General features: G+C 42.9%; 2 protein-coding genes across 3 annotated transcripts in view; one reads left to right on the forward strand and one right to left on the reverse strand.

The window, feature by feature from the left end:
* Nucleotides 1-8,741, forward strand: part of LOC111980897 (unconventional myosin-VIIa-like) — a 93,961-nt gene extending 85,220 nt beyond the window's left edge. Inside the window, exons 46-49 of the mRNA XM_024011947.2 lie at nt 2,416-2,532; nt 2,983-3,066; nt 3,151-3,270; nt 5,369-8,741. Coding sequence (XP_023867715.1) covers nt 2,416-2,532; nt 2,983-3,066; nt 3,151-3,270; nt 5,369-5,461 — 414 coding nt within the window. The 3' untranslated portion in view covers nt 5,462-8,741. The remainder of the gene's footprint in view (nt 1-2,415; nt 2,533-2,982; nt 3,067-3,150; nt 3,271-5,368) is intronic.
* A 100-nt stretch (nt 8,742-8,841) lies between these two features.
* On the reverse strand, nt 8,842-20,257 carry LOC111980900 (glycerophosphodiester phosphodiesterase domain-containing protein 5). Of its 2 annotated transcripts, none has more exons than XM_024011952.3 (15): nt 18,755-20,257; nt 17,845-17,948; nt 17,386-17,479; nt 16,849-16,908; nt 16,408-16,506; nt 16,222-16,315; nt 15,666-15,808; nt 14,189-14,271; nt 13,646-13,796; nt 13,042-13,266; nt 12,163-12,320; nt 11,781-11,928; nt 11,348-11,430; nt 11,117-11,196; nt 8,842-10,509 (listed from the first exon to the last, which is right to left on the reverse strand). In XM_024011952.3, exons 1-15 carry the CDS (start codon nt 18,935-18,937, stop codon nt 10,406-10,408), a joined length of 1,809 nt encoding a protein of 602 aa, XP_023867720.1. In that variant the 5' UTR covers nt 18,938-20,257; the 3' UTR covers nt 8,842-10,405. The 2 variants fall into 2 exon arrangements, with proteins under 2 accessions (XP_023867720.1, XP_023867719.1); XM_024011951.2 differs by having other exon boundaries at nt 15,666-15,811.
* Nucleotides 20,258-20,709: the final 452 nt, after the last annotated feature.

Below are 20,709 nucleotides of genomic sequence, written 5' to 3' on the forward strand. Positions count from 1 at the left end.
GTGGATCCCGAAGGGGTCCAGGGACAGTTCTTTTCACAAAAACGTCTGAATGGTTTGAGCTCATCTATGAAAAGCTGAGACTCTCACGAACATGTAATGCTGTTTTGCTCTGTGACGCTCATAAGCCACACATGAGTAGATAGAAGGTAAGGAGTTCTTCTACATAGAAGATCACAGGAAATCCCAGGACATAGTGTCCATAAGCTCACATTGTTTCTGTCACAAACTCCAAACTCTACACGGTTGTCACTAACTAGTTGGATATTTATTTCCCGCTGAGCAAACAATTTCTGTACTTACTGAATTCTTTTTTATCAGGTTTTTGCTTGGCGGACCTTATTTTTTTGTGTTCTACTTGTAGCCCTGGTTGTCCTGAAAATAAACATTAAAACACTTCATTGTGAGGCAAAATATAAGGGCTGGACATGCAGATAAATGAAAGTAGTGAGAAAAAATCTGATTTTTGCTGGGGTCTGGCGAACTGTTTGCCACCCAGTGGCAATAAGTATTATTATTGCGGCAGATTCACCACTAGTGGCAAACATTTGCAAACTTCTGGCACCATTTATAGCTCCCAGACGAGCTTAATACATTCTATGCTCGTTTCGAGTTAGACAATACCGAGCCATCGGGGAAGACTCTCGCTGCTCCGGACCAGGTGCTTTCACTCTCCGAGGCTGACGTGAGGAACTCTCAAAATAGTGAATAGTCATGAAGCTGCCAGCCCAGATGGCATTCCTGGCCTCGTCCTCAGAGTGTCTGCTGACCAGCTGGCGGGCATCTTCTTGGACATCTTCAACCTGTCCCTGTCCCAGGCTGTAGTCAACACCTGCTTCAAGGAGACCACCATTGTCCCAGTGTCCAAGAAAAACAAGGTGACATACCAAAATTAATATCGCCCCGTCATCAAATAGTGCTTCGATAGGCTGGCCATGACCCACATCAAGGACAGCATGCCAGGCACACTGGATCCACAGAAGATGCCATTTCCATCGCTATTCACACGGCCAATAACACATCTGGACAAGAGGAACACTTATGTGAGAATGTTGTTCATTGACTACAGTTCAGCATTCAACACTATTGTTCCCTCCAAGCTCGACACCAAGTTCAGAGCCCTGGATCTGGACACCACCCTCTGCAACTGGATGCCGGACTTCCTGACGGGCAGATCACTGGCTGTGAGTATTGGCAACAACACCTCCTCCACACTGACTCTTAACACAGGGACCCCCCAGGGGTGTGTCCTCAGCCCTCTGCTGCACTCCCTGTTCCCCCACAACTGCATCATCAAATTTGCTGACAACACCGCGGTTGTAGGCCTGATCAACCATGACAAGTCAGCCTATACGGAGGAGGTAGGTGAACTTGCATTGTGGTGCCAGGATTGCAAGGCCCTCCAGCGGGTGGTGAAGACGGCCCAGTACATCACTGGGACCGTGCTCCCACCCATCCAGAACATCTACTCGAAACTGCATGAAGAAAGCCCGCAACATCATTAAGAAGTCTACACACTCCGGTATCGGAGCATGAGGTCTGATACCAACAGGCTCCAAGACCGTTTCTATCTACAAGTCATCAGACTGCTGAACACTGAACTGGACTGACCACCTGCTCTGATTCTCCTCACCTTAGCACACATGCACCCACCCACCCCCCCCCCCCCCCACACAGCACACACACACACACACACACACACACACATGCACCACCACACACACACACACACACATATATACATTCATGCTACACACACATCACAATTGCTGCTACCAGACTCGTATTATGATTGCTAAATACTGCACAATTTAAACACTTGCCCCCCAATCCCCCCTTCCCCAAAACACATGTAAATATCGGACTATAATTGTGCCTTTCTGTACTATAATAATGCTAAAATGTTTATTCTATTCTACTGAGCCATTTACTTTATGTTCATATTCGTATCTTGTATTATTTCTTATTGTTGTTGCATTGTCAAGAAGGACCCTACAAGTAAGCATTTCGTTGGACGGTGTATATCATTTGTATCCCGTACATACGACTAATAAAACTTTAAACTTGATTGCGTGGCACACTATTTAGTTTCCATCAAATTTGCCACAAACCTGCGGGAAGTTTGCCGCAACAAATACATTTTTGTATGGGGGCCATGGTCCTAGTCATTGTGTCATCAAAAATATAGAAACAACATGCTAATTAAATTGTCTGAGCAAGGATTTTGTGCTAATTTAGCAGAGGTATAGTAGTTCAGTGAACTACGCTTGCGTGAAGAGTAACCTTGCCCGAGACCTAAAGACTTGCTCTAGCTTCTCAAATAAATGCCTAAGCTTTAGGTCAGTGGGAGTGCATAAGAAACCAGGGTTTAAATCATATTTGGTCACACACTCTGCTGCTTGTTTTTCTGTCTCACAGTCCATAGTGGCGTTGTTCAACAAACAGTCGGGGAAGACTCGAGAGGAGGCCAAGCTATCATTCCTCAAAGTCATCTTCAAGTGGCCTACATTTGGCTCGGCCTTCTTTGAAGTCAAGGTAAAGAGGTATATAGGAATGCTGTATAGATTTCTGTATGAATTCATGTTATTGTGCAGAACCGGGGCAGAATGATCTTTGTTTTGTGGGGTTATTCTTTAGTGCATTAGAGTTACCGTGTGCATTTGAGTGCTGTTTGGTATGTTAGGAGGTTTTTGTTCAAATAACTTTTCTTGATCAATGGTCAGAACTCAACTATCTCAGGTCATGGACTATTGCTATTGACCTGCTCAGAGAGTTGCTGTGAATTCCTTGCTACTTTCTTTTGATGTATTGTTGTTTTATTTATGTATTATCGTTGTCAGTGTATACAGTACATTTACCTATCGTCTGCCTCAATCACAGTATTTATTTATATGATTCATAAAAAATAGTTCACAAACTCAAGTTGTTCGTTATAGATTTAAAAGATACCACTTACAACTTAACAGATGTTCTCCTGTTCAACAGCAAACCACTGATCCAAACTTCCCAGAGACCCTCTTGATAGCAATAAACAAACATGGTGTCAGCCTGATCGACCCCAAGTCAAAGGTGCGTGTGTGCGCGTGTGTGTGTGTCATGGAAGTTGTGTATGTGTGTGCTAAACGTGTATTTCTCCAATTCCCACCTGAACAGGACATCTTAACGACTCACCCGTTCACTAAGATCTCCAACTGGAGTAGTGGAAACACCTACTTCCACATCACCATCGGCAACATGGTCCGAGGCACCAAGCTGCTGTGTGAGACCTCACTGGTGAGCTACTGGACATTTCAACACTCACAATATGACATGACATGAGATGTCAATGGCTCTCAGGCAGTGTTGGTATACCGTATTTAGGGATAGCCGATTTTAGATTCCTCACCCTCTACACAAACAGTGCCTTCGGAAAGTATTCAGACCCCTTGACTTTGTCCACAGTTTATGTTACAGCCTTCTTCTAAAATGTATAACATAATTTTTTACCCTCATCAATCTACACACAATAACCCATAATGACAAAGTGAAAAAAGATTTAAAACAGAAATAACTTATTTACATAAGTAGCCAGACCCTTTGCTATGAGACTCGAAATTGAGCGGGGGAGAAGGGCCTTGGTCAGGGAGGTGACCAAGAACCTGATGATCACTCTGACAGAGCTCCAGAGTTCCTCTGTGGAGATAGGAGAACCTTCCAGAAGGACAACCATCTCTGCAGCACTCCACCAATCAGGCCTTTATGGTAGAGTGGCCAGACGGAAGCCACTCCTTAGTAAAAGGCACAAGACAGCCTGCTTGGAATTTGCCAAAAAGCATCTAAGGACTCTGACCATGAGAAACAGGATTGTCTGGTCTGATGAAACCAAGATTTAACTCTTTGGCCTTAATACCAAGTGTCACGTCTGGAGGAAACCTGGGACCATCCCTACAGTGAAGCATGGTGGTGGCAGCATCATGCTTTGGGGATGTTTTTCTGCGGCAGGGACTGGGAGACTAGTCAGGATCGAGGGAAAGATGAATGGAGCAAATTACAGAGAGATCCTTGATGAAAACCTGCTCCAGGTTGAACCCGATCGAACATCCCTGGAGAGACCTGAAAATAACTGTGCAGCGACTCTCCCTGTCCAACCTGACAGAGCTTGAGAGGATCTGCAGAGAAGAATGAGAGAAACTCCCCAAATACAGGTGTGCCAAGCTTGTAGGGACCTACCCAAGACGACTCGAAGCTGTAATCGCTGCCAATGGTGCTAAAACTAAGTACTGAGTATAGGCTCTGAATACTTATGAAAATGTAATATTTCAGTTTTTATTTGTAATACTTTTACAAAAATTTCTGAACCTGTTTATTCTTTGTCATTATGGGGTATTGTGTGTAGATTGATGAGGATTTATTTTTAATTTTTTTTATTTTAGAATAAGGCTGTAACGTAACAAAATGTGGGAAAAGTCAAGGGGTCTGAATACTTTCCGAATGCACTGTATAGACAGGTTAGCTGACAATGTCGTGAAACGATGTGCACGCCTCAAAGGGGAAGAAGGCTGTGTGTTGTTATGGTTCTGGATGGCCAGATAGCTACATATCAGATAGCAACAATGATAGCAACAATGATAGCAACAATGACCGGAAACGGCCAGCTGGTGGCTTGTTTTAGCTCGTTTGATTTTGTTCTTGATACCATGTCTTGTTTTGAGGTGTTTTGGCTGATATAACATCTATGCTAATATGGCAACATTTCCTAGCTAGCTAGATAACCAACAACTGTAACGATGTATTTGAAAGACATTGTGCTCATTGAGCAACTTTATTTATGTTTTCAACAAAGATTAGAGACAAAATGTAGTTTACATGTATTCAGCGATCAAAGCCAACCCCATCTGTTTGCCCCATAGTTGCACACGCATCGGCTTTGTTGCTTAACAACCAACCCGTCTATTAACCAAATTCTTCTCAAGATGCTGAAGTGAAAAATAGGGTTTCATTTATATCACACTTGACTAGACTGTAGGTGTCATGTGGCCAAAAATCATAGTAATTGTCTTAGCCTGAAATCGGCCTATATGCAGATCGAAAAGGCTTTTTATGGTATACATCGGAGGTTCTGTAGCTTTGTGGAACTCGAAATAATGAATGCATGGAAGACCTGGGTTTAAATGCTGAGTGTTTGATAAGGCCGTCTTGGAGTGACAGTTGACCAGGTTTTCACTTTTGAGACTATTCTGTTGGCTCCATTGCGCCAGGCAAGCTCAATCAAGTGCATGCAAAAGTATTTTACAGATACACCTATTTGAACACGGGTCTAATTCATAGGCTACCATGAAATATGGAAAAACATGAATGTACCTTTTGACCTGGTTTGTCTGTGTGACCACAGGGCTACAAGATGGATGACCTCCTGACCTCTTACATCAGCCAAATGCTGACCACCATGACCAAACAGCGCGGTTCCCGTGGAAACATCAAATGAACTGTAAAGTGATTGATACCGCTGTTGAGCGTAGTAGGCTTCGAGGGCTTTCAAATCTATTACACTGTCTCATTAAAACAGAGAGGGATACATACAACCCTTCCGCCATAACATGTCAAATCAATGACACACACACACAGAGAGATGCACTTGACTGATTTCCTCCCAAAAATGGTGGATGAAAGAGAGTGGAAAGTGCAAAAGCTTGAGAATCTCTGGTCTATGAGTCTATTCTACTGATACTGCTCATCTCAGGACTACAGGCACAATGCTGCTACATCGTCTGAATGCAATGTCTGAGACATTGGATGAATATAATGCATCTCCACGCACTTGTGTTAAAGAAATGTACATGGATCGTTGATTAAGGGGATGGAGGCACGATAGCGGCATTGCGACTAGAATTCTCTTTTTGGATTGTCAGTGGGAATTGTGACGATTGACATTTTTGATTGATGTTTTGGCCATGACAATGTTTTGACTGATTGTCAGATGTTGGTTTATATCTTGGGTCCTGTCTTAATTAACAATCACCAATTGCCTTTACTTGACCTATACTCAAATGCACAACCAACAATTACAACTTGTTACATGGCAACTAATCAGGAGCTTTGTTTATAACATGTCTAAGTCCAATTTTGTGATTTATTAACATTGGGCCTAAAACTATGCAACTAAGGCTTGTCTATACTATATATCTCATGTGTGATTGCTATTCTATTTTGGTTTAATTCAACATTTTCCCTTATTGTCATAGGCAGGCTAAATAGTTTCTTTCAATATCTATTCATACCTACAGTAATCAGTGTTATTAGTACATTTCAAGTACTGATGAAGTACATTTGATGAGTACAGTCAGATTGACCTCTGGACATTAGCTGTCTCTAGGACTTTGCATGCTGTGTGTATACCACATCACTGTAAAAACCTTCAGTCAAAAGTTGACAATATTTAATCATGTGATATTTCTAACGAGCACATATTTAGCTGTTTGCCTAATTAATTATTGAAGCAAATTTATTCTGTAAATAAATTCTGTTTCATATGACTTGGCTTTTTAAAATTGTGGAGCAATCAATGATTTTTAAGTGTTAAAGGTGAACTATGGTTAATGACAAAATACAGTATCATATACATACAGAAATGTGCCAGTTTTGGCATATTAAAGTTATGTTATTGTTTATGTCTGTAAGCAGGATGTCACCCCCACAGGCATCGCACACACCTCCGTGCACACTTCATAAGCCATGATTTTTTAATTTTTTATAATGAACAAAAATATTAACGCAACATGTAACAATTTCAAAGCTTTTCCTGAGTTACAGTTCATACGGAATTAGGAAATCAGTCAATTGAAATGAATGAATTAGGCCCTAATCTATGGATTTCACATGACTGGGCAGGGGTACATCCATGGGAGGGCATAGGCCCACCCATTTTGCAGCCATGCCCACCCACTGGGAGCCAGGCCCAGCCAATCAGAATGAGTTTTCCCACAAAAGGGATTTATTACAGACAGAAATAAGCTTTTTGTGTGTGGTAAATATCTGGGATTTTTTTTATTTCAGCTCATGAAACATGGGACTAACACTTTACAAGTTGCATTTGTATTTTTGTTCAGTGTAGCTTTCAAATTGCAAAATTCTTTCTCAGCCTCATGGCAAAAAGTGTAGAATAGCAGGAAATTATCTCAGGGATTGCTGACAGCCGGGACTATCCTTGCCCGGCAGGGAAACTTCTTTTTTTTTTTTTTTTGAAACAATTGATTTTGTTGCATTATTTGAGCCAAATTACCTAAGGAAAATATTTGTTTTGGAATTTTCTAAATACTTTCAATACTATTCATTACATGCCTGGAAATGCCCTTGTCCGGAGCAAAGGATCCCAATTTCAAAAACTATTTACAATTCTAAAAACAGACAATAATTTATATTAACTGATACATTTTCTTATGTAGTTTCTTGCAATAACCCTCTAACGTTAAAGAATATTTATCTCAAAACTGATATTACTAAAAGATGTGTCCGGAGATTTGGTTAACTCCGTCAGATTTCCTAAATTAATCAGGAATGAGCAGGGTCAACTACACCATAAGGTCCCCGTATTCATGTCCTCATTACATGTAGTGCAACAGGACCACTCATGGTCTGCAAAGTAATTTTTTGGGGGGGGGATTTTCAAATGAATCCTTTTCCATATTTTACAAATATTTGTATTGAACTTTTTATTTTTTTGAAGCAAAAATATGTCCGTTTTGAGTATCTGTTGTGAACTCCACCAGTGGCTTGTCAACTCCGCCACTGATGCTAAGGTCGATTATTTTGTCAATATTCTGAAAAAGTATTTTAATCACTGTTTTGCAACACATGTTTAAACTGTTGAAGTATTTGCTGTGCTAGTTTGGAGAGTTGTATTACATATTTAATAATCTAATGTTAGAATTAAACAATCAAGGCCTATAAACACTTGTTGGACTATAATTTGAAAAATGAAAAATGCCTTTAATGGTGTCTGAAGGAGTTGACAAAATCCAGAAAGAAATCAGGTAGTAGTTCCTTTACATGGTGTGATAGCTGATAATGAGGATTTCTATCATCCTAATGGAGGTGTAGATTACATCTCACATTCCAGTGTTAGACCTTGTAAACAAGGCTGCATGGGATTTCTGTTAATGCGAATCGGTGCAGCCAATGGCAATGTCCACTTTAGGTATAATGCCACGAGCCGCTTGTGGATTTGACAGTTCTAATGCAGTTCCACCTCCAACACCGCCAAAACAACCGCTATGCAGATGTGGACTAAAGGAGATCTGATTGAATAGAGCCCTTATTTACATTGTTGTGTGCCGTTCTGTATAGTGGATATTCATTTAGCTCAAACTGTTCTTGTTTTGTGAATGTTGGTCCATGTAACCAAATATGTTGGTGTCAATAAAGAAATGACATATTTCCTTTAATGCCTAATGTTCAGCACCCCAAAAGATTAATGAGCCTATTTCAGCATTACTCCATTTAATAAGAAAACAATCAAACCAACTTAAACAGAACAAAATGTTCAGTTCACTTCTGATCATGTTTATGCTAGAAGTCGCGTTCACCCCTCTCAATAATGCCATTGTTTAAAATGACTTCATAGGGAAATAGGCTCATACTAAATACAATGGCTATCACAGCCAACTGAGTGTTTTCCTCTCAGCTTAATTTTGGACATTTGTTGCCGGTCTTCTAACCCTGGATTAGCAGGGCCTCTTATTTTCTTGCATGAGAATTGTTAGGCACTTTGCAAATCTCACACTAAGGAATGCAAATATGTCTATCACAGAATGGGAATTTAACAAAATGACAACATTGAAACGTTTAGACAATAAAATTACAAATTGGCATGTTTGAAAATGGTCTTTTAATATGATATGTCATCCTGTTACAATCAGAAGAGTAACTAAAACAACATACAGCTCTTAAATGTCTCTAAAACAGATAGAAGTAGAACGAAGACAATCTTACGACCAAGAGAACATTACAGGTGTCATACGTAGATGACAAATCAGACTAGTACTGTATCTATACTGTGATTCTTTGGCTGAACAGACTTTTCTTTTGTAGGTATTCCTAAGGCTTTGTACGGTGGCTTTTAAAAGCTACTTTGCCCTTTAGGACCACCGTAGCTTTGTGATGAGCTACTCATCAATATGTCGTCAGTCATAAAGGAATCTAACAGGTTTAATAGTAATTATTAGAAAAAACATTCTCTCAGCTACCAGAGCTGAAGTTGGCATTATTCACATAGATTAGACAACAATGCAGAGTAAAGCTGAGGCAGAATCAACTGTAGGGAGATGTAAGAGTTCTGCTATAATCTGGCCAAAAGGACTAAACATTGTATAACATTTGGTTTTTTAATCCTTGCCAGAAGGATTTTCATTTGTGTTGAAAAGACTAAACAAATTGGTTAAAAACAATGAACTCAATATGGGCCATGGAAATACACAGTCTAATTGTTCTCAGTAGGTCACTGTTTATGTTGTTGCAGTGATTATACAGTATGTTGCAAGGTTCTCTGGGTGTCAGCTCACTACGCCGCCTAATGCTCTAAAAGTGATAAGTGCTTATAAACGTAGACTACAATCAAACACATTCATTTATCTCCAGAAATAAACATAGAATCATCGTGTCATATTCAAACCTGGGTTCTAATAGTATTCATTTTTCTTTGCAATACTTTGACCATTTGATTGGAGTGCCAGATCCCAGATGGGTGGAGTTTGCACTTTTGTGACTACTTCATTAGTTCCCTAAATGCCAGGAAAGCTCAATCAAGCACACAGCATAAGTATTCGAAAGAAAACAAACACGTACTAATTGAACTCCAGTCTGGTCATATATACACACATCTTATCGACCACTACTCTCACACACTAAGGAAATGGTAAAGTGTTTGTAATTCACGTAACTCAACACTGCAGTGGCTGCTGAAATGGAAAGGAACCCATGGAGGGCAAAATAAAATCAGAATATCTACAGCGGAAGGTCTATTTTCTTCTTATATTAATGCAGTGAGTAATCCATTTCCATGGGCCTGGTTCAATAGTGTAGTCATCTCTTCCCAGCATCAGAGGGTGTCTGTAGTGTGAAGAGTTGGTTATGGTCCTTGAGGCTGTGTGAGCTTTAATCTGGGATTTACGGATTCATTTCTATGCAATGAAATCATTTCTGCAAGTGACACATCAACATCAGCGCCACTTACAGCTCAGATAGGCCTCACATCATTGAACTATTTCTCATTCTCACTAAAAGTTACAGGGGTTGACAGGTTGAGCTCCCGGGTTACCAGGTTGGGTCCTGGTGAGATGCCAGGTTGGGCCCTGGGGTGTTGCCAGGGTGAGAGTGAGGGGGAGGAATGGTTTGTTTGTACCTAGCCTCGCAGAGGAGATTGGTTGGTTGGTTCTCAGTGCTCTGAGACGGTTGCCAGGTTAGGCTCAGTGGCTAGAGGGCTTCCAGCAGGCTCTCCCAGGATGTTGACACTGGAGACGGACCACACATCACTCATCTCTGTCAGGGGGATGAGGTTAGCGGTTAGGGGTTGACAAAGGTCATTATCATTCATATGTAATAATGATTAAGTAATACATGTAATACATTGTCTTTTTCATTTCAACCCATCTCTGTTCTAAGCCTATATAGCAGGGTTCCCCAACTGGCGACCCGCAGGCGGAATTTGGCCCACGAGTGATTTTTATTTGTCCCCCCCAAGTTTTCTGAGCAAAAATAATAATAGTAATTTATTTATTTTTATTGATGGACATAAAAGACTGTAAAATCACCAGCAAATCAACTCCAAGTGATTTGAATTCCCACGCATAATAGAGAGATATAAGCTATGTCATATACAAATGTAAGCAAGGTTTAAAAGTATTTTGTGTTATTATATATGTTTGCAAATTGACCGCAAGAAGCCCAGTCTACAAATTATTTGTAATTATGTTCCGGCCCCCTGACCATCCTCTCAAGCAAAAAAAATCAGCCAGCGGCTGAATATAATTGATGTTCCCTGCTATATAGGGTTAGTGTGCGTGTGTGTGTACATGTATCTCATATGTTACCAAAGCTAGCCATGGAGCAAAGACTGGGTATCTCCTACCGACACCCTCTAACTCACCTGTCCTGAACTTGCTGTAGGTGCCGTGTTCTAGTGTGGGTTTGCTGCCCGAACAGAAAGCCAAGCCTCGTTCTCGCCACCTGTCACCAACACAGTTCTAGTCATCACTACAAGCACTGACACGACAGGAAGGGACACTACAGGAAGTGGCATCTACGTTTTTTTATGTAGGCATATTAAAAGGCACCTTATGACAACCCTTGCTCTCTGTATTCTGGTGGGCTCACTCACCAGTGGAAGATGAAGATGATGAGGATGAGGATGAAGGACACCACGTCGGTGAGGACCCACATCAGATTGTACTCATCTGGAGTCTGAGAAAGAAAGACAGACAACCATCGTCTCTAGGTGTATTACTTTCACCAATCCAAATCATTTTAGATCTGTGATACTTCGAGGAAGGTAGGATATAGGCTGCATTTGGGCCCTTTATCCCAATAATCAGTCCTTTCTCTCAAAGTGTGCACTTGTTCACTTCCCTTCGTGGATATGAAAGAAAATTACCAGTATAAAATACCAGTATGATGGATACACCCTCTAGCTCATACCTACACCAAAATACAATGTTTTTACATTTGTGGAGAGTAGTAAACAAGTGCACACTTCTTGTGAAAAGATAGATTATTGGGATGCAGAAGTATTTGTCCCAGGTTGTTTTTCTCACCATGAGGAACAGGGGTCTGGTGAGTTTGTTGAGGAGCTGTGGGGAATTGGTGGTGACAGACTGAGCACCGGAGCACCAGGCCAGAGAGTAGAGCCACGGCTGGCTGATCACATACAGGTTGGTGCTGATGTTAGCCGCCGCATACTCACTGGGGGAGGCACCACACACACACACACACACACACGCACACACACACCACACACACACACACACACACACACACACACACACACACACACACACACACACACACACACACACACACACACACACACACACACACACACACACACACACACACACACACACACACACACACACAGATATGAACAAACACATAGCCAGTTAACGCACAGACATACACACACAAACACAGACACACCTGATCATCTCTGTAGACATTGAGCTGTAGTGCAGGTTGAGTTGGACGATGTGGTTCTGCTGCAGCTCCTCCACTGGACCCCAGGACCCAGAGGTCTGCTGGAGGTCAGGATTCATCTTCTGGACCAGGCTCCGCAGGTCTGGGGGCAGCCACAGCACCTGACACACACATTCACACAGAGAACACACACACACACAGACTAGAGGTCTTTACGGATCCACCTGTACCCGAATACCTGAGACCCGATCCGAGACCCGAGCGGGATCGGATCTAGAATTAGAAAACATTTCACGGGTCTGGGTCAGATCTCCTGTGATTGTCACAGGTCTCGAGTAGGTTTAATTTTAACTGACTATCCCGGAAGGACCTATATAGATCAGAACGCGACTGCTGCAGTAGAGAGAGAAATTGTATAATTTATGCTACTGCTCTTTGCTTTTCACGAGAGTGCCGCTTGTAGCTTGTAGCTTGTTGTTGTTGTTGGCCAATCATAAGTCATCAAGGAGACAATAGGCTACAGTCATAGAGCCTCCGTGTGGGGCAAAAGTTATATAAAAGTCTATACGGAATGGTTCTAGTTTTCCCCAAGTTTGTTTGGACCGAGTCTCTATATTGTCAACATTTATTTATGCATATCGGGTCCAGATGGGAAAGCCCCAGGTCCATTTCAGAACGGGTCCAACTTTTTGGACCGTGAAGGCCCCTAACACTGACACATAGTGAATAAGTTTCCCCTAGGTGCAGATCTAGGATCAGCTTCCCATCCCCCAATCCTAACCTTAACCATTAATGAGGAAAATGCTAAACTGAACCAAGATCAGCACCTAGGGGCAACTTCACCCTACGTCTCTTTATAACATCGTCCCACAGTGCCCTCACCTGGTGTGAGTGGATGGAGGACTCGTTCTGGATGACCTCGAGGGTGCGTGTGATCCAGGTGTCCCTGTAGGGGTGGCCCCGAGGGGGCCGGTAGAGGTCAAAGATCACCTGTTTGCCCCTCTGGGCTGCCAGTTCCAGGATGTCCCTGAGGGTGCACACGGACTGGTTCTGTGCCTGCGCCCGGTCCTCGGCGCCCAGAGACCAGGCCGTGCCGAACGGGTCGCGCTGCAGAACCACCAGGGGTAGAGAGACAGTCAGTATACGGAATGCTTTGGCATCATGGCAAATCATATTGCATGGCGCAATGCAGGGGACAATGTAATATCACATTGTATTCCATAAAGTCGTTGGTTGTCCAATTGGAGTTGAGCAATCAATCATCAACCTCCCGACCCCCATCAATAGTACTTTGGTGTAGTGACAAAATGTCTATCTTCACTATCCATCATCTTATTATGTTGCCGTAACTACTTCCATTGGTATCCCATCATACCATGTCCATGAAGCGAAATGATCATGATCTTTATTAAAAAGCAGTTCAAGACTAGGCTTATTTTACGTGACCCTGAGTCTTCCTGAGGTACGGCGGCGGTTGGTGACTCACATAGAGGAACCAGTCCCCGGCGTTGAGGGTCTCCAGCTCCCCCCAGGTGAACATGGCCGCAGGGGCATCCGTCCGGTTGGGGAACACCTTCTGCACGTTGGTAGTCCTCCTCAGGGTGCGGTCGTGCATCAGGAAGGGCACCCCGTCGTAGCTATGGCAACGAGAGGAGGACATGGCAGTTACTGAGTTGATGGTTATGGCGTTGACCATTGCAGAGTTGACAGTTACAGAGTTGACTGATGTGCATCACGATAACTCCGTCAGAGACCCAGGTCCTTTATCAATCTATCTATAATTTATTCAGGTATGTCAAAGTCTCCTTCAATAAATGTTTTACTCCAATAAAAATGCCCAGGACAAACATGGGAAAGAACCTGATGGCAATGGCTTGTTGATGATATGAGCTCACCAGCTATGTTGTGTTAACCTTGCATAGCAAGCTTGTTTCATAATACCCACGACTGGTGAGATAGACTAATGTTGGGACATGCTTAGGTACACAAGATGGACAGGGTGTGAGGAGGGTTGACAACCACCACTGACCTGATGGTGACGTCAGTCTCCAGACCTTCCCCACCAGCCTCCACTGCCTTCTCAAAGGACATGAGTGTGTTCTCTGGAGCAAGCTGAGATTTAATACACATAAACATGATTCTAACATAGTTATCCTAAACAGGGGCGCTACCAGCACAGATGATAAATAGCAGGCATAAACATCAGTTCAGCAAACTAGCGACCCGGTCACTTCCTGATATGGTCATAGCCACATTCAACATGACCGCTTGTTAGCATGTTAGCCTTTGTAGTTTTAACGCTGATGCTAACTTGCCCTTACTGTCCATACTACTGTGTGTTATTATCTATAGCCTTAGGCCTACTAGCCTGTGGCCTGCTAGCTCCCCGTACATGTTGTATACTATGCTAGTCACTCATTTAATCTTGTTTTATATTGCCTATGCTATTCTAGCCCTTACTACAGTATGCTACCATTTGTCCTATGTAGCCTGTTCGTCTGCATTACTGCTTTGTAGCATGTTAGCTTACTAACCCCTGTGTATTACTGTATATTTATTACCAGCCAATAATATTACCTTGCTAGCACCGCTAACGCTACTACAACCATTACTATTGTGTACTAACCCATTGCTATGCCATTGCTGATGTGTATATATTGCATCACTGCTATTACTATTGTATAGCCAATACTGCCATCACTCTGTTGTAATATATTGTAGTGACCAGACAAGATCATAAAGGAACAATAGTCCAGACAGAGGGTTGAGTTTACGAATTTATGGTTTATTAACCCAACTTTACACAGGCTACTGTTTGGCCGTAGCCCACGCCAAATAAACGAAAGATACCCCACAAGCCAACCGTGACCTTCTCTTGTGAAGCCCAGACGTAAGAGAGAGAACAATGGCTAAACCTGGTCTTAACTTCCAATGCTCCATCCCCCTGCCCAACCCCCCTCCACGCCACACCGCCAAACACCAGGATGCCCGGCATCAGAACATTCCAGGCATCCCCGTGATTGGCAGATAGCAGGTTGATTGGCATGTCAGACCCCGCGAACACTGGTAAGTACAACACAACCCACTAATAGCCTACCACATAACACACCGCTGTCTGTGCGGGTCGCTACAATATATTCGCTGTTCCTTCTGTCGTACAGAAAACCACTATACACTATCATTACAGCTAGTCTCCTCTTCTTGCTTGCTGTGTGGCTGTCCGTTCGGTGTGGCATTAAAGTGTGAGTTTATCCCTGTCTCCTGGTAGGCATTATCAGTCCTCTTACAGGGACTCTGGGACAATTGCACCTATCGAAACCGACACCTCTATCGGAGATCACCACATGGTGGCGCTCTTTTTCAACTACTACTACCAATACAATGTCACTGCTATGTTGTTCAATGTTATGTAACTTGTATAAATAGTCGTTTCCAGCCAGTTAGTTTTGAAAATAGTTGATAAGAATGGGTTGGCATTAATGTTATTGCTGACCAGGCCTACCCACCATGGGTGCCCCTCTGTGCCCGATGAGAGCTGGAGCGGGGCCCAGAGCACCCTCTTTTTTGAGGCAGGGTGAGTACATGCCCAGGGGCACCAAGTAGAGGGCACACAGAACCGCCAGGTACAGCCCCATGATGAGCGTCCGCCCTACTGGAACACACACACACGGTTTATTATGGGGTACAGATATCTATTTCTGGTTGATTCATTTCCTTAAGACCAAAGAAATGACACCAGAATACACATTTTATAAAACAAATAATTAAAATCAAACAAAACATGAATATCTACCGCTTTATTGACTATATGCAGACATACGTTTGAGATCAGAGGAGGCTGGTGGAAGGAGCTATAGGTACCGTTCCATTGATTCCATTCGAGCCATTACAATGAGCCCGTCCTCCTATAGCTCCTCCCAGCCTCCTCTGATTGAGATAGAAAACCTCCCTGAAGTTTCCGTCCTTGCCCTAGGTATGATGTCAGTATTTGCCTAATTCTACTCTGTAATTTGCATATTATTTATACAGCTGCTCAAACATGCCCCACCTACTCAGTCTCACCTTTCTTATTAATGCGGAAGAAATGTAAGGCTATTGGCCAGGATAGCAGTGTCATCAACAAGACTCCTCCCACATGCAAATATGGCGCCGTCACCTATTCAAAACAAACAAATTGCAGAAGGTGTGGGAAAGACAGAGAATAAAGAGATAGGGATGACTATAAAGATGAAAGAAGGGAGGCCCCACCTGGAAAGAGAGGAGGAGAGTGGTCCACTCTTTGCTCCATAGGTCAGACAGAACTGCTGTGGCCACAATGGAGAAGGCTAGAGTCACCAGGATGCCAATCTGGCAACACACCCAGAATTAGGACAACATACAACCATTAGCACCATACCATATTCACACTACTGAGCACTTCATTCACCTAACTTTGAACTGAGCTGAGCACAATTAATGTTCACTAATTTTTTCAGGATCTATCCATAAATCTGCAGCATTCAGCAGTAATTTGAAGTTTTCTTATACCAGGCAGTCAGCAATTTCTTCTAGGTAAAATCATTAATTTCATCTTGTCACAGAAGAATGGATGGGATGATTATACAACTTATGGGCTATAAGGACAAAGTGATGGATAGGCCACATGAGGTAGAGAAGTAGGCAGGAAGTTCAAAGGAGCGAGGACGTTACCTTGTGGCCCCAGTATAGGTACAGCTTCTGTCCCTCTGACAGCAGACACACAGCCAACAGCTACAACTCAAACCACACATACCTCATATCAGACAGATGCCAAACCACTCCTCAAACATAAAACCACACAAATACACCCCTCAAACAAAAAAACCCACACAAATACACCCCTCAAACAAAAAAAACACACAAATACACCCCTCAAACAAAAAAAKKCACACAAATACACCCCTCAAACAAAAAAAACACACAAATACACCCCTCAAACAAAAAAAAACACACAAATACACCCCTCAAACAAAAAAAACACACAAATACACCCCTCAAACAAAAAACCACACAAATACACCCCRCAAACAAAAAACCKACACAAAWAKACCCCWCAAACAAACAAAAAACACACAAATACACCCCTCAAACAAAAAAACACACATATACACCCCTCAAACAAACAAAAAACACACAAATACACCCCTCAAACAAAAAAACACACATATACACCCCTCAATCAAAAAAACACACAAATACACCCCTCACCAGCAGCAGAGTGACGTAGCTGAAGAAGGCGGCAGCGATGACCAGCAACACCACAGACCAGGGGAACCAGAATCCTAGGTTCCCAAAGTTAAACCTGGAAAGGCGAGAAAAGGGGAAGAAAGCAAGAGCGAGAGAGGGGAGAGAGAGGATGACAAGAGTTGAGAGAGAAAATGTGTGTGTGTGTGTGTGTGTGTGTGTGTGTGTGTGTGTGTGTGTGTGTGGTGTGTGTGTGTGTCACACGAGAGTGCGAAAGCAAGAGCCACACAGAAAGAAAGCAGAGTGCAGCAGTTAACAGTCAGCACCAGAGACACTAGTCGTGACTATACAGTATGGTAATGTTGTTAGTGTGTGTGTGTATAATGTCTGTGTGTGTGCCCTTGAGTATTTATATATTTGCGTGCTTGTTAATAAAGTACTTAGATGTGTGTATACATTACGAATACATACTAGCACACCTACCAGTCAAAATCATTATAGTCATTCTGAGCTTCACTCCAGAAGTAGAGGAAGACCAGCGTGAGACAGAAAGTCATGATGAGGAGAGCAAAGCTGACACACTCCAACTGCAGGATCGAGAAACACAATAAGTCCCACAGACTTCATATCAAATTCATAACCCATATATACTGTTGGCCTGAAAATGTACACTACCAAGAATTTAACAGAGATTGGGATTGGACCGACAACATTTTGGTTGCAAGGCAGCGATTTAGGACAGAGCCAAAACCTCCTCCACACTGATCACTTCTCTTTGTATGTTTGACCCCAACACGAGGTAAACAACTCAAGTCTGGGCTACCATTATTCAATGATTAGAATGTCACACAGCAAGTTGTTGTTTTGCAGCATTGAAGAATCTTACAAAACATAGAAGCATGCTAGTCTTTCACGGGGCTGGGAAATTCAAAACGTGTGAATGTGCATTCGAAGGTATTCAGACGCCTTCAAATTTAAAAAAAATGTAGTCCATTTTAGAATAAGGATGTAACGTAACAAAATGTGGAAAAAGGGAAGGGTTCTGAATACTTTCCGCACTCACTGTATGTATTTATACCCTAGAATGCTTTCCATAGAGTTTACGACGTGCCCGTTGAACTCTGAGGAGAGGGAGGAATGAGAGGAAAAAGCACCTCATTGGCTTAACAATGATTGTAAAACCGTGACAGTACAAATGATGTAAGCAATGCTAGAGAGAGATATCGACAGCGAGGGAGATAAAGAAAGCGAGTGTGTGTTTGACTCACGTTGTGAGGCTGGGTGTGTGTGAGAGAGAGTACATTGTTGTAGTGTGTGTGTGTGTGAGTATAGTCTCTGCTCTGTCAAGGTTATTAAACCACCCTGTAAAACCACAGTCCCTGACTTCTCTAACCTTGCTGCAGCAGCAGTCTCCCGGTGTGGCGCGGGTCCTCTGGTAGCGTCTCCATTGACAGCCGTAGAGGCCGGCCAGGCACGAGACATAGGGCTGGTGCTCGTAGCGCTGTAGCAGCCGCCGGCGCACCACACGCAGCTTCCCCAGCTTGAGCTTGGACAGGGTGGTCGGAGAGGGGCCCATGGCTCACACACACAGCGCCATCACACACCAGAGAGAGAGAGAGAAGAGGAAGAGGTGGAAGAAGTGGATGGGTGAGAGGAGCGTAAGGAGCTTGGAATGGGAAGGGAGAGAGTAAATGGAGAAATAGTGTTAATATTGTAGTGGCCTTAACCCAAGCCCACATAGAGATTTTGTCAAAGGGTTCGGATTTCACAAGGTTCTGGGTTCAAGTCCCGGTTAGAACTATCGCATAACTTCATCACAAAGGTAAAGATAGTGGAGAAGGACAATAGGTAAAAGGAAGTCAAGTCTAACCTTAACCCTGGCCCCCAAACAATACACAACTGCTGTAGGCCTAGATAATGAATTATAAAACCATACTAGGTAGGTGATTACAGGCTAGGTAAAAGACAAGTCCCATTCTGACACACATCTTCATTTTCACAATAATACATTTTGGGATGGTGATTGTTATGTTCTATTAATTACTGATGTCTCCTTTAAGAACGGAGCACAATTGATCATGTGCTGTGTTATTTACTAACTAGCTTTAGTAAATGTGAGGCTCCAGTTCACTTCCATGTATTCAGAGTCTTTCTTATTATATCCATTAGTAATAAGAGCTAATAAGAGCTAAGACACTACAGCGACAGTCTCTGAATATGGGATTCCCAACTCGCTAACTTCTATCTTGATTGGTGGGCTAGTGGGCTTCTACAGGAAAGTATTCAGACCCCTTGATTTTTCCACATTTTGTTACGTTACAGCCTTATTCTAAAAATGATTAAACTATTTTTTTTGCTCTCCTCATCAATCTACAAACAATACCCCATAATGACAATGCAAAAACAGGTTTGGATTCTTTGCCAATTTATTACAAATAAAAAACTGAAATCACATTTACATAAGTATTCAGACCCTTTACTCACTACTTTGTTGAAGCACCTTTGGCAGTGATTACAGCCTTGAGTCTTCTTGGGTATGACGCTACAAGCTTAGCACACCTGTATTTGGGGAGTTTCTCCCATTCTTCTCTGCAGATCCTCCCAAGCTCTGTCAGGTTGGATGAGGAGCGTCGCTGCACAGCTATTTTCAGGTCTCTCCAGAGATATTAGATCGGGTTCATGTCCGGGCTCTGGCTAGGCCACTCAAAGACATTCAGAGACTTGTCCCGAAGCCACACCTACATTGTCTTGGCTGTGTGCTTAGGGTTGTTGTCCTGTTGGAGGGTGAACCTTCGCCCCAGTCTGAGGTCTTGAGCTCTTTTCATCAAGGACCTTTCTGTACTTTGCTCCGTTCATCTTTCATTTGATCCTGAATAGTCTTCCAGTCACTGCCGCTGAAAAACATCCTGACAGCATGATGCTGCCACCACCATGCTTCACTGTAGGGATGGTGCCAGGTTTCCTCCAGACGTGACGCTTGGCATTCAGGCCAAAGAGTTCAATCTTGGTTTCATCAGACCAGAGAATCTTGTTTCTCATGGTCTGAGAGTCCTGTAGGTGCCTTTTGGCAAACTCCAAGAATGCTATCATGTGCCTTTTACTGAGGAGTGGCTTCCTTCTGGCCACTACCATAAAGGCCTGATTGATGGAGTGCTGCAGAGATGGTGGTCCTTCTGGAAGGTTCTCCCATCTCACATCTCCACAGAGGAACTCTGGAGCTCTATCAGAGTGACCATCAGGTTCTTGGTCACCTCCCTGAACAAGGCCCTTCTCCTCCGATTGCTCAGTTCGGCCAGGCAGCCAGCTCCAGGAAGAGTCTTGGTGGTTCCAAACTTCTTCCATTTAAGA

This window comes from Salvelinus sp. IW2-2015, linkage group LG20 (genome assembly GCF_002910315.2).
Source record: "Salvelinus sp. IW2-2015 linkage group LG20, ASM291031v2, whole genome shotgun sequence".
Classification (NCBI taxonomy): domain Eukaryota; kingdom Metazoa; phylum Chordata; class Actinopteri; order Salmoniformes; family Salmonidae; genus Salvelinus; species Salvelinus sp. IW2-2015.